The 13,411-nt window shown below is 42.2% G+C and overlaps 3 protein-coding genes and 1 non-coding gene across 4 annotated transcripts; 2 read left to right on the top strand and 2 right to left on the bottom strand.

Moving 5' to 3' along the window:
- Nucleotides 1-3,554: 3,554 nt before the first annotated feature.
- On the top strand, nt 3,555-4,688 carry ADE1 (phosphoribosylaminoimidazolesuccinocarboxamide synthase). Its single transcript, XM_018854727.1, has one exon. The coding sequence runs from the start codon at nt 3,720-3,722 to the stop codon at nt 4,638-4,640; it is 921 nt and encodes a 306-aa protein (XP_018711661.1). The 5' UTR covers nt 3,555-3,719; the 3' UTR covers nt 4,641-4,688.
- Nucleotides 4,689-4,735: 47 nt separating this feature from the next.
- Nucleotides 4,736-6,541, bottom strand: KIN3 (serine/threonine protein kinase; the record flags this gene model as incomplete). The annotated part of the gene is made up of 2 exons (XM_018857421.1): nt 4,736-5,374; nt 5,531-6,541. 2 exons carry the CDS (start codon nt 6,539-6,541, stop codon nt 4,736-4,738), a joined length of 1,650 nt encoding a protein of 549 aa, XP_018711660.1.
- A 547-nt stretch (nt 6,542-7,088) lies between these two features.
- Nucleotides 7,089-7,170, bottom strand: METBIDRAFT_t126. Its single transcript has one exon. It is a non-coding gene; the product is annotated as a tRNA-Leu (tRNA).
- A 3,764-nt stretch (nt 7,171-10,934) lies between these two features.
- On the top strand, nt 10,935-13,215 carry METBIDRAFT_31746 (TBC domain-containing protein). The gene has a single exon (XM_018855907.1). It carries the CDS (start codon nt 11,276-11,278, stop codon nt 12,884-12,886), a length of 1,611 nt encoding a protein of 536 aa, XP_018711659.1. The 5' UTR covers nt 10,935-11,275; the 3' UTR covers nt 12,887-13,215.
- The last annotated feature ends 196 nt before the right edge of the window (nt 13,216-13,411 follow it).

Genomic DNA, 13,411 nt, shown 5'->3' with positions numbered 1-13,411 from the left:
CCTTCGTATTATACAGGATGCCAAGAATCTATAATCTTGCTCATGTCGTATCATAACAATATTCTGTCTTGTAAACACTGCAAGAAGTCTAAGCGTAACCTTATTTGGTTTTTCTAGATCTAATACCCCTGAGTAATTGTATCACCTTATACGTCAAATCATTCTTTGACCTCAATGGTTAAAGCTTCAATTAACCGAAAGGGACGGGCCGAGTTTTGACACTTGGCACGTAGCTGGGAGCTGTTTGAAGGTATTTTATATTATAGTTATATATTTTACTCTTTTAATCAGATGAATGTATCAAAGAAAAATGATTTGTTATAGAGCTGAACTCACGATGCTGACAACTTGTCCGAAGAAGCTGACAGCATCGGTCAACTCATTAACGAAGAAAGGCGTGGTTTTGAAAGTTGTCGGACTCTATGATTAAAGCCTACATTTTTTGGATTTTAATAGAAATGTTTATAAGTTACAATATTTCAGAGAATCTGTTCGCAATATTCATCTGAAATAGCGATCAGAAGTTCATCCACTTCTGCAATGAGTGTAAGATTGTGCACTTTTGGTGGCAAAAGTTCGGCTTTTAGGCTCCAATGCACTTAAAGGAGATGCTAGCTCCTTCAAATACCTTCTTTGAAAATCCAAGAAACCTTGAGGGTTTGTTAAAGCCGTTCGCAGGGTTTATTTGTGGCAAAGACAAATGTACGTTCTTGCCGCCTTGTCAAATGAATTATGGTCACGGACCCTCATGGAACATATCTTATGGGACAATGACATTTAGTTAATTTTATTCAAGTGGTTGACATTGGTTATGGACAGGAGTCTTTTTGCGGTCACATCCTCCTTGGGAGATTTTGTGAATTCGTGCTCGCGCCTTTCACCTGAGCCAATGTTGCGAACTATTATAGGTTTATGATTATAGTTTTTCGCTAGTGGTGTGGGTTTACATTTCTCCAGTGATACCCTATAATATGATGTTTCTTTAAAAAAAAAAAGAAAAAGAAGTCTTTTGTTCGAATATGTGGTGGACTCAGGTTTCAATAGACAATCTGTGTTTCTTGCATATTGCTAAAGTGATGGCTATTTCGGACCTCAAAAGATTTGACTCCTTGATCTCACTATGAAAAAGCTGTTTACCTCAACTTAAAGTACTATTTTGTTTATTCGAATCACTCGCTGTATTCGTAAGCAATTTTGTCTCAGCGTTATATCTCCGTGTTGTACTACATACCAACAGACATAGATGCCGATCCGCGAATCGACAGCCTGATTTCGCAGCCATACTTTGTTAGACCGCCGACTGCAAAAATAATGTTTCCCATATAGACGAGGGTTCGCTCTTTTACCTCTCCATCTTTCACGAACATACGCTTCAACATGATTGAACAAGTAATTATTTGCTTCCAAATCATCCATTGCGTTTCGGAAATCACCGGGCTCTGCCTCATTGGTTATTTTCTTTTCGTGTTCCTTCTGACGCTTCCAGCTCAGCCTGAGTTTATCGCCATTAACCCTACAGCACTCTGTGCTAATCAACTCTACCCATTCCCCAACGAAGTTGCAACTACTGGAGCTGAAACAGAAGAAACTACCGGAAATCTGGACTCTAGCTACGTTTCTATTGAACTGGCTTCCTCTTTTGCTTCTTCTGCTTTTGCTGCTTCTTCTGCTTTTGATGCTCCTTCTGCTGCTGCTGTTTTTGCGACCACTGGCTTCACAATCACAAATATCAACCGCTTATTTACCATTTCTCTAGCTAGCCACGAAAGCTTCTCTGGTTTATCCGATGGTGACACTGATGCTTCTTCTGCAGTTTCTCTTGTTTCAGACTCCAAACTTGCCTCTGCTGGTATTTCTCAGGAAGCCGAAGTTGTGGAGACTGACCAAAAAACCAAAGTTGAAGATCAAAACTGTCAAAATGGTCTCGACTCCCATAACAATAGGAGATTGATGAACAAAGCTGTAAACATTGCTCTGCTGCCTATTGCCTACCCAGATGAATGTGGGTGGCAAGTCCAAGGTAGAAAGCGTAGAAGCTCTCGTGCAAGGAACGGGAAAAATGCAGATATAGGAATCCTGAGTAAAATGGCTACTTCTGAGAAGATCCTTCCCCTTATGCCAGAAAGCGCTGCTCCCAAATCCATGCTCTCCAATATTCCTTTCCTGATCTTGGCCAATATTGGTAAGGGCGACTATCAGAAGCCCTGCTCGAGAAGACAGTACGAGAAAGTTCCAGCTATTCGTACTCTTGAGTGCCCTCCTTTTAACAGAAACATTCTTTCTAGTGCCCCCAATTCTGTGGACTTCAAAATGGGCTTTCACAAAGTCTATTTTGAGAAACCGGCTTAGCATAGGACATTGCTCAAGACTCTGCTAAAGACTCTGCTCAAGATTCTGCCCAAGCCTCTAATCAAAACTCTGATAATGTCCCAGTCTTGAGCTCGAAAAAGATTGAGACTCTAGTTGAGTTGTCTAGTACTCCTGAACCTGATGTCTTTGACTCTGGATGGCAATTTCAAGGTAGAAAACGTAGAATCTGTCACATAAGAGCGACAAAAAACCACATTGTGAAAGCTTCAGAAATTGCCTTGAAGATACCTGTGGCCCAACCCATTTCTACCCGGAACCCTTTCCACGTATTGTCTGAAATAGGGGATGACAATTTCCAGAAACCTAGGTTAGGAGACAGAGGAAAGAGAATGTATCACCACCATCTTATTAAAATTTCTAAAGCAAGCGGGATATCAACTTCATTTATATATTCAAAGTGAATGAAGACTTTGTTAGACATAACACACCTTGGTGCTACAAGACTCGGCTATCAACTTGACAAGCAACTTCGTGAAAGTTTTGCTGAAGATGTCATTCCCGTCATTTCTGGCTGAAAAAGTCTCTCCGCTTGGTAAGTATGAAGGAATGCGTCCATTATCTTCCAATATCGTTTTATTGCGTGCAACAGAGGTGCATTTCGAGTCTTGCATTAATGCAGAGTAGATGATGATTGTTACTGTCGAACGAAGTCAAGGACACAAGACAAACTGTCTTGTTCTAAAAAATGACAATAGAACAAAACAAAACAAAACAAAATCTATACATATTTGAATCTATGTGTGTATTCATACTCAACTCTTGTATCACAACCTGACCGATAAGATTTTTTTTTAACAGAGATGCTGTCAAAGTAATGAAAAGTATCAACAAACATGCTTCCTAGATTTCTTGAGAATGTTTGCTCGTACCATCAATATTTCATTCAGAAGTAAGTTAAGAGGGGTTTTCTCACTTTTTTACGATGATCTAAGAAATTCAAACTGGGAAAGATTTCAATGGCTGACATGAACAATCAAACAATTCAAAATTTCGGCATAAAAAATATATACATGAGCTGGTCCCCAGATTCACAGAAGCGCCCAGTTATATGACGTAGTAGATAATTTTATATAGCTCACTTTTGAACAGAGTTCTGAGCAGTAAAAGATCATTATGTCTTGATTTGACACCATTGCCACAGGAGAAAGCTTGAGGCGACTCATCTAAAAATGATTGCGAAATTGCTCCTCAGTAAAACCTTTAGTTGTGCGACTAATAGACATGTACGGGTGTATTCGCAGTCACTTTGACTCGGGCACATCTCAATAATAGGTAATATATATGATAAGGATCGCCAGCATTTTTCCTCGTGACTCGCCTGTTGCAAAAGTAGTCAAAACAACAAAGAAATGTCGCTCCACTCCACACACCTTGATGGAATCTTGCCCCTCATTGCAAGAGGAAAAGTCAGAGACATCTACGAAGTCGATGCCCAAACGCTCTTGTTCGTAGCAACTGACAGAATTTCAGCCTATGATGTGATTATGTCGAATGGGATCCCTGCCAAGGGTAAGATTCTCACTAAACTCTCCGAGTTCTGGTTTGACTTTTTGTCCAGCGAAGTTCCAAATCATTTGTCCTTGCCTGCTGGCAGCACGGACCTTTTCGAGCACTTGCCCGCTGCTTTGTCTGAGCCCAAGTACAGAGAGCAATTGGAAGGCAGGGCTTTGCTCGTCAAAAAAATGAAGTTGATTCCTCTAGAAGTCATTGTACGTGGATACATTACTGGCTCTGCATGGAAGGAGTACAAAAAGTCGAAGACCGTACACGGATTGACCATTGATCAAGATAACTTGCAGGAGTCCCAAGAGTTTTCCAGGCCTATCTTCACGCCTTCTACCAAAGCCGAACAGGGTGAACATGATGAAAATATCAGTCCTGAACAGGCTGAGCAAATTGTGGGTAAAGAATTGTGTGACAAGGTGTCTGACATCGCTATCAAGTTGTACACTAAAGCTAAGGAGTTTGCGAAAGAAAGAGGCATCATCATTGCAGACACGAAGTTTGAGTTTGGCTTGGACGAGGATGATAACATCGTTTTGGTTGACGAGGTTTTGACGCCCGACTCGTCCCGTTTCTGGAGTGCATCCGCCTACAAGATCGGAGCCGGCCAGGACTCTTACGACAAGCAGTTCTTGCGTGACTGGTTGACATCAAACAACTTGAACGGTAAAGACGGTGTTGCTATGGATGAAACCATTGCCACGCAGACCAAACTCAAATACATCGAGGCTTACGAAGCTTTAACCAGCAGCAAATGGTCTGAGTAGAGCAAAGAGCCTAGACATTTTTCTCAGCCAATTTTTCTCATTCATTATTTAATCAAAATTGCAGCATTCCTCAGCTACGCTTCTGCTCCGACAACCTAATATCTGTAATTTTGTCTCATGTATTGTTCTTCGAATTCTGGCGTATTGCGCTTTTGTAGATTAATTCTCTCGAATTCGTCCGTGAGGCGCTTTCTTCCACTAGTCTCAGTTGGCCTGACAGGTAGAGACTCGACTTCCACGTTTCTGATTTGGAGCGGTGATCTGTGCTGTTGTGTCACATGATGCGAATTTGCGGCGTGTTGTTGGGCTCGGTATTGGAATTGATACTGATGTGGATTTTGAAGCTGGCCCGAATGTGCCTGGTACTGATGCTGATACATCGCTTTTGGAGACTCCTCAATAAACTCTCGTGGCCCTTTTGGCTTATTGGGCAGATGTGTTCTCAAGGGCAATTCAAACGACGTCGAGGAAGAATCCGACTTTTTCCTTCGCAACTCTCCCTCAGTGTCGCCAGAAGACATTTTCTTTCGTAGGATCTCAGATAATCGAGCTTGCACTTCTTGTTCAACCACATGCTTGAACTCTTTTTGATAATAGAGCCGCATCTCTTTACCTTCTTGATCCATCGCTTTTTTCCGCATCTCGAAATCGTCCCTCAATTCATTCTCCAACTCCTCCCTTTGCTTCTGAAGTTTCCTTTGTGACATAATAACATCTTCTTCTAATTGTTTTTTCTTAAGACTTAGTTGGCGGTCAATTTCTTCTTTTTGTATTTGAACTTTCCGCTCAAGAATATCGAGCGTGTTTTCTCTCTTTTCTAGATTCTTCAATGCGGCTTCTCTAGTTTCCAAGGACTTCACAGCAGCTTCTCTCATTTCTAGCGATTGTACTGCGGTTTCTCTGACCTCGAGGGTCTTCAAAGCAGACTCACGTTTTTTCAATTCGTTGCTCTTAATCACCAACTGTTTTTGAAAAGCATTGAGAGTGTCGGTGAGATTTTTGAGCTCCATTTCTTTCCGGAACATTCGCACAGATATAGAATTCAAAAGCTCGTAGCACGTGGGTCTCGACTCTGCATCGACAGTAATACTTTCATTAATGATATTCCTGAGATGCAAAGAATATACAGGTGAAATTTCGGGGATTTCGCCACTCCGAATTTTAGCTTGTAGCTGTAGATGTGTTTTCGCTTGGAAAGGTGGATGGAGGTTACATAGCTCGAACAAAACACAGCCCAAAGACCATATATCACACACTGGCGAGTATGGGTTGTCCATTAAAACCTCTGGGGACATATAGTAAGGAGTTCCCACGTACGTTTTCGCAAAATCGTTTTGGGAAGTAAGCATCTTAGCCAATCCAAAATCGCCGAGTTTGATGGTTTTTTTTGGTTCCATGATAAATATGTTTTCCGGCTTGATATCACGATGTATGATAACGGTTTCCGAATTAACCATGGGCTCATTCTCCTTCTTAGCCCCTGCAAACAAGTTTACTTTTTTGGCGTCGATGCCATAGTGGCATCGATGAAGTGCCAAAAGTGTCTGCACAAGCACCTCCCATATGAACTCTTCTGGGATACTTTCCTTATCCCGCTTGAATCTACCTATGATCTTGCCTAGATCTCCCCCATCGCAATACTCCTGGTAGATGTGTATTGCTTTCTTATCCTGGATGTGATCATGGCGGAGATATTTCACGATATGCGGATGATCAAGTTCTCTTAATATACGTAGTTCGGAGATTATATGATTTTTTTCTTGATTGTTCATGGAAGTGTATTCAATTTCTTTTCTTACAAGCACAACGCCTGTGTCTTTTTGCCGGACCTTCCTGACAGTACCGAAAGACCCTCGACCTATGACCTCGAGAGGCTCATACTCGTCCGCTATTGTAGACATCAATTATTATGAAGTAGCCCACAATACGTCTCACGATCAGCGAGGCCAGCTGAAATGTCTTATATTCCTCGCTTAGGTCTTGGGAGATTCAAGCGCTTGCTATGTAGGAGCAGTGTGATTTCCATACACCTCTTGCATATCATGGTAAGAATCCAGTGCGCTATGAATGTTTGTTATTAACCCGTATGCGGTAATTCTATTGGCGAGTGTGTATAGTTCGACGTGCAATGAGATGGCTCAAGCCAGTGCTTCACCTACAAAATTGATGTTTAGAGGTTAACTTTCATAAGGAATCAAGGTCAAAATAGCTTTGTCGTTTGCCTGAAACCGTGAATTTCTGAAAATGTGAATTTCGATTGCGCATCTCTTAGCTATCTATTAGCACCATCTTTGTCATGGACATGTGAATAGGGACAACCAGTCGAATATTTGCTTTCGACCCATTATCAGCTCGGAGTTGCAGTGAACATATGTGTGTTTACCCGTAATTGTTTGTCTAGCTAAATCTTCTCCTTCTAGGTCAGTCCAAGGAAATGACAAAAAATGATGACTCCGGCGTGATTCGAACACGCGCATCTTACGATAACAGAACTTGAGTCTGCCGCCTTAGACCGCTCGGCCACAGAGCCTTGGATGGTATTAAAATACTTTCCGTATTTTATTCGTAACTGGATCTTTCAGAGGTTATTAACTCTTACTTGTGGGAGAGGCCACGGGATAATAGAGCTGTCTAGGCGAGATAGGTCGCCTGACACGGGATAGGCCGTTGGCTCAGAGGATAAGACTGATAAGCTTATCCTAGTAATATTGATACCGGAAGCGTACGGTAGTAACGGAGAGTAACCTTTATTAAGGTGATCTACTCTTATGTAATAAGGCTTGCCCTTCTAACTAACAGGGTGTTCAATCACCTTCATATTCACTTCTCTCCGTCCGGCATATACGGCATGCCAGACGTCACGTGCACATTCTACCAACGTGCCACGTGACTAACAGACTAATCCTAGAGGATGGTAACATCCTCGGGAAAGTACTGTTACAGATGTAATTAAAATTTACAAGAAAACCTATCAAGCCTACTATGCAGTTTTGGGGATTTCTTCTAGTATTCATCATAAAACAAATTTGGATCTAAAAGTAACATCACAAGAGTGCGACCTGAGCCGTGGTTCCTTGCAGGACTTTGCTTTCATCTTTGCACAAACCAAATTCAAAACAACAGAGACGCCACAGACGATTTTCTTTGAAAAAAAATGCTTTCCTAAGACACAACTACAACAACTGCGAAACATTCAAATACTGGTGGCAAGAACTAAAATTGGCCAAGCCCATGAGCTTGAACTTAATGTTGGCCCTAGCCGACAACTCTTTGGAGAACTTAACAAAATTCAATCGGTTCGTCACCACGAGTTTCAAGTCTACACCAGAAGGCGTGGCGAGTCGCAGGAAGTGGGCTCCTTAAGTCCGCTACAACCATCTGAGTTCTTAAAGGGACTACTACAGGAGACATATCGTAGGAGTCGATGACGTAATATCCAACACGTAAACAGATACGGGCCATGAGGACTCTCCAGGCCGTGACTAACGGAAGGGGACGGGACGAGTTTCGACACTTGGTACGTAGCTGGGAACTGTTCAAAGGTTCTTTATATAGTTTTGCCCCTTTAATTAGATGAATCAACCAAAATATAAAAAGGCATCGACTGTCCTTTTCTTTTCTTTCTTCCCAAAACTAAATATTAGTGGCTTTTGATTGGCAATCTAAAGCTGAGGGTATTTAAAAACCACTATTTAGTCTAGAATTTGAATATTTGTACTTAAGATAGTGTAATTTGATTGTGTATTCACTCTTGTCTGATTGATTTATTTTCTTGAACTACAAAACAATTCTTTCAAAATGAATTCTTTTAAAGCAGTTTTGATGTGCAAATGATATGTGTTATTTCCGGAACTTAACTATGTGCTAGCCTTATTTTCTAAACATGCACTATAGAAAGCCGTAATGAAATCTCCATTAAAGCATATGGTTTAATATACAATCTATCCTCATCCAAAAGCAAAATATCACTTTTGCTTCAGACTTATTTCGTGGAGGAGATTACCGAGATGTTGGGCTTTGAATGAGAATGAGCTGTCAGTCCAAAAATGAGAGTAAAAGTCTTTGCCTGATGATGGTCATCAAGAGTCTTATTCCCACGGAAGATAATCCAGTAAATTTGATGTAGCTAGGAGAAAAAATTCGTTCACCGACCTTTAAAATTGGAATCAATTCTTTTCAAATCGATAATCGAGCCCGAAATTCGTATCCTTGAAGTATTCTGTTCTGGTTTATTTTACGTGTTTCAGTATCAACAAGTATCTTCAAGTAGCTCTTAATTATATGACCTTGAATTTGAGATTCTTGTAGTACTTCAATGTTCAAGCGCGAGATAACGAATGCCTATTCTTTCAGTTTTGCTTGAGAAAAACCAACAAATGATATGATCTTGCAAAAGATACATCAACTCTGTTTTGCAGGTAAAACCCAAAAGAATCATATTTCTCGAACCTCCATTTTTATCGTCTGATTTTGTTCAGCAATTGATTCCAAGCATGATTGGGCTCCATGAGCTGGAGGCAACAATTAATGAGTGACCCCTTTTGTAAAATGCCGTATCTCTCTTGCAGTGAAAGCGTGAAAATCAAAGACGCCTTCCCATACTGCATTATTTCTATACCACGTTGTTGAAGTCTTATACGCAATATGGATTCTGATCTAATAGTTCAAGTGCGAGAAGTCCAGTTTGGGTTATAGAATTTGAAACTGAACACGCTCAGTGTATTGTCAATGAGACTACATTTTCCCGCAAAACTTTTCTGAGACCTTTGGCCTCTTACGTACTGGGCTCACCCAAATTGCTCATTTTTCAATCCTCCACTTTTTTTGACTTAGCATATCAAAGGCTCTTAAAATCATCCCATCTATAATCAAAAGCTGGAGAGAGAATAAAAAACACCCCTTTTCGATTTTTAAACGCTCTTTGATGGCCTAATTGAAGGCGCATCGTAGAAGCTAAAAAATTGACAGATGTTGGAAATTGTGCAAAACTGAGTGTTTATATATTACAAAGAGCAAAAGCAAACGACTGCAACAAAAATGATCTTTGCTAGATTCAATTTTTTTTTTGTCTAGTCAATTTTCCTCATACCTTAAATTTTGAAGCTGGTCTTGAGGTATCAGAATAGGCGATGCTCATTCTGAAGAAAGGGGCTTAAAAACTTGACACTGTTTGAAAGAGAACTTGAGAAGGCTTTTAAGATTTTGAGCAGAATTTTGGCAGTGTAGAATATCAGTCATGAGTGTAGTCTTCAATGAACGGATGTGACTAGTTGAGACTCTGTGGGCGACATGTAAGTAAAAGTCTCCAATACACGCCATACAGAGCTGTATGTGATGGCTGCAGGGTCTCTCTAATTAAAGTACCATCTTTTGTAATGAAACATCTGGATGAACCAGAAGAAGGTGAAAATTAAATACTAAACCAGGCACGGCTGAGAAAACTGCGGCTCAACCCCGGAATCGGAGCTGCATACAGTATTCAGATCCGTATATCCGGTCCTCACCAAACAGCGAAAAGGGCATCTGGAATACCTTAGTCGTACATTGACAAACATATTTTGATTCTCTTTGATCTAATGTCCAAGCTCAGAAGCTCATCCTGTGCTGTCATCGGTTATCAAATTAGAGCCCAAAACTTCTCTTCCGCCTAGCTCTACATACTTGTGGAAGTGCCATGAACGCTTACGAGGGTATTTAAATTAGCAGAACAGCCAGAAAATAATGAAAGTGTTTCAGTGAAAAATCTTGCTGTTCATGATTGACTGGAATCATCACTCTCCTAGTTTCTGAGACCGTGGCAAATATACTAGGAGTGTCTAACGAAGCCTCGACTCGTGGAATAGGCTATGTTGACCGTTTCATATAGAATACCGCAGCAGGTATACCGCGTTGAAACGAACATGGAGAGTAAAAAGGGGAAATTCGGACACGTCGCGAACATGGGGCGGTGGTTGCATATAGGACACAACAAACATGCAAATATGCAAATATGACGTCACTTCAATGTGAGACAACAGGAAGAAGCGGCACTGAGGGATCTTCCAGTTTGCGTGTACCTCAAAAGCTTGTAATGTTGAGCTTTTCAGGAGAAGGCAATTTGAAAAAAAGAAAAAAAAAAAAAATGCCTGGACACCACTGTGTCGATAAACAAAAAGCAATCACTATATGCCGGAGAAGTCTGGAATTCATGTGCGACGGGCAAGTTCAGAGAGGCGCGAACCAACCTCCTGCCGGCTGCCCAATTAGGCAGGAGGTCCCAGCCTTCCAAACCCATCAAGAAATTATAGGCATGTCCTCCCATCAAAATCCTCAGGCCTTCAGAAAAGTCTCACCCCAGTCCTTCATTCTCACGATATTGTCGTCTACTTTTTAGCTATAGTCATTCCTTACACCACTGCAACAATCCAGATCGCGTTTCTTTAGCGTTTTCCCCTTCTCATCTAACAAGTCATATCGTTATAATTCATTGCACGGTTCAGTCATCTGGAATCAGCGAATCATTCCAATCTACAACTTGGCATACAACTCACCCCAGACCAGATCGAACAGAAATAACCCAAATTAAGACAAAGCATTCATATAAAATCAAGACTTTCAAACATACTCACCCACCAAACACAGATCAGGTATTTACAATGTTTTCGGAGTCATTGTTAGAGTTCGAGGAGTCCCTTGCAGAAATGTCCGTATCGTCCAACTCCATCATGTTGAATAACTTGGATCTCAAGGCAGATCTCAACAGATTCTCCGTCGCCTCGTCTCCAGATCGAGCAGTGTCCGAGACTACCATTGCTGAAATATTCGCTCAGTATGACTATAGCTCAGATGAGGTTACGTTGTGCACCGACTGCCGGTCAAAACTATCCGAAAGCAAATCTTCGTGTTGTAGTGCCTACATCGATACTGTATCTAGCCTTACGTCCAGCGTGGAGCTGGACTATTGGCGCTCATTTGTTACCAACCCATACAAGACGCTTTTGGCAGTTCCAAACTACTCAAAAGTTGCCTTTTTTCAGAAGGGCGTACCCTTCCAGCTTCGCCCGCTAGTGTGGCAAAAGTTGATCTTGGTCAATCAGAAGAACCTCACGGGAATTCCAGATGAGGCAAAGGTACTCTTTAAGAACTTCCAACACTCGTACGACCGTGACATTTCCAGCCAGATCAAGAAGGACTTGGCACGTACATTCCCTAACATGCGCTTTTTCCAGGAAAAAGACACTGTTGATTCTTTGCTCACCATTTTGAATGTATATGCCAACTACGATTTGGATCTTGGATACTGCCAAGGTCTACTATTTCTTGTCGGAACGCTATTCTATCTGCTTCGGGACCGCGAAGCCACGTTTCACTCATGGTGCAAAATCATGGAATGCGAGCCAGAGTTGCGCTCGATCTTCGTTCCTACTACAATGGCCAGCACTTTGGACAAATGGTATTTCGAATTCATGGTGATGTTGTCTTCTGTAGATGCAGAGCTCGCTAATCACCTCAAATTGTTTTGTGACTGCAAAGTCTTCTTGTACCAGTGGTGGCTATCAGGTACTTTGATCCACGCCCCGGACTTCACGGTGAACAATAGGATTGTGGACTTTTGCCTCGTGGAAGGATGGAAAGTGGGTATCTTCAAGATCTCGATGGGCCTCCTCCTTTGCAACCGCCCCATCCTAATGTCATTTGGCCACGGGGACGAAGAAGTGGTGTACCAGCACTTGTTGAACGAGTCCAAGTGGGGACACATCATAAACAATTCTACTGCATTCTTCGGCGACATGCTTTTGTCGATCGACGAGTCATTGTTCATGGAGTCTGTATACGATACAGTCCCGCAGGTGGTGACACCAAAGAAGAAGAGCCCTCATAAGAGAAATGGGTCTTCTGTCTTGGGAATGTTGAAGAACTTGGCCGTTTCGTCCAGCTCTTCAGATGGAGAAGGTGCCCTGAACACCACATCACATTCACTCAGCACAGACAGCTTTGTGCCAAATGAGAGCAGGTCGCAAATGTCTTTGTTTTCCTCGCCCAAGGACACAGAGTCCATATACTCGAATGCGACGAGTTTGTCATGGGATAGGCTGATGAAGCACGGAGGCAGGTCGACGTCTTTCAGTGACAGCGGTTCCATCAAAGCCACGATGGAGGACCTCACTTTGGAGAACCAGGAGCTTAAGCTGTTGTTGAGGCGAGCCTACGCCCACCTTGACAACGACGAGCTCAAACGCGACATTGGCAGCGTTATCTCTATGTGAACCGGCAAGGCGGTTTAAAAGACCGGGTTACGAAGTTTTTGAGTTCCGAATTCACGTTGGGAGCTATTAGGCTCCAAGGTGCCCAGGAAGCTATTAGGCTCCCAATCTAAGTGCCCTGGAAGGTGGTGAACACCGATGTCCCTGAGGAGACAACGGACACAGACACCGCAGCTCAAATAAAGCGGCAAAATACTCTTAGTTTACTTTTCAAATTCCCCAGGTCTTCATCGCTTCTTGCGCAGTTCTCCTTGTTTATGCTTTTAGTATCTCGTCTATTGTCTCGCAGCCTCTATTGTTTCGCAGCCTCGCGGCCCATGTATAGAATCCACGGCCCGCGCTCCACGTCAGTTGCCTCTGGTCGTGTACTGCCGGGTAACCCGCACCACCACCGAAGCACACTAAATTTTTTGAGCGTACTACGGGTCCATAGTCATACAACATCCCGTGGTTTTTGCCTAAACTTGCATAAATTCGTATGTTGACAGCCGTCCGTGCACATTTGGGTCCCTGATTACACAAGCCTGC

This window comes from Metschnikowia bicuspidata (assembly GCF_001664035.1).
Source record: "Metschnikowia bicuspidata var. bicuspidata NRRL YB-4993 chromosome Unknown METBIscaffold_3, whole genome shotgun sequence".
NCBI classification, from domain to species: domain Eukaryota; kingdom Fungi; phylum Ascomycota; class Pichiomycetes; order Serinales; family Metschnikowiaceae; genus Metschnikowia; species Metschnikowia bicuspidata.
This window is presented reverse-complemented; position numbering and strand designations above follow the sequence as displayed.

What these genes read in the sequence shown, in the direction of transcription:
- ADE1 (XM_018854727.1), top strand. Translation starts at nt 3,720, where the DNA reads ATGTCGCTCCACTCCACACACCTTGATGGAATCTTGCCCCTCATTGCA.
- METBIDRAFT_31746 (XM_018855907.1), top strand. Translation starts at nt 11,276, where the DNA reads ATGTTTTCGGAGTCATTGTTAGAGTTCGAGGAGTCCCTTGCAGAAATG.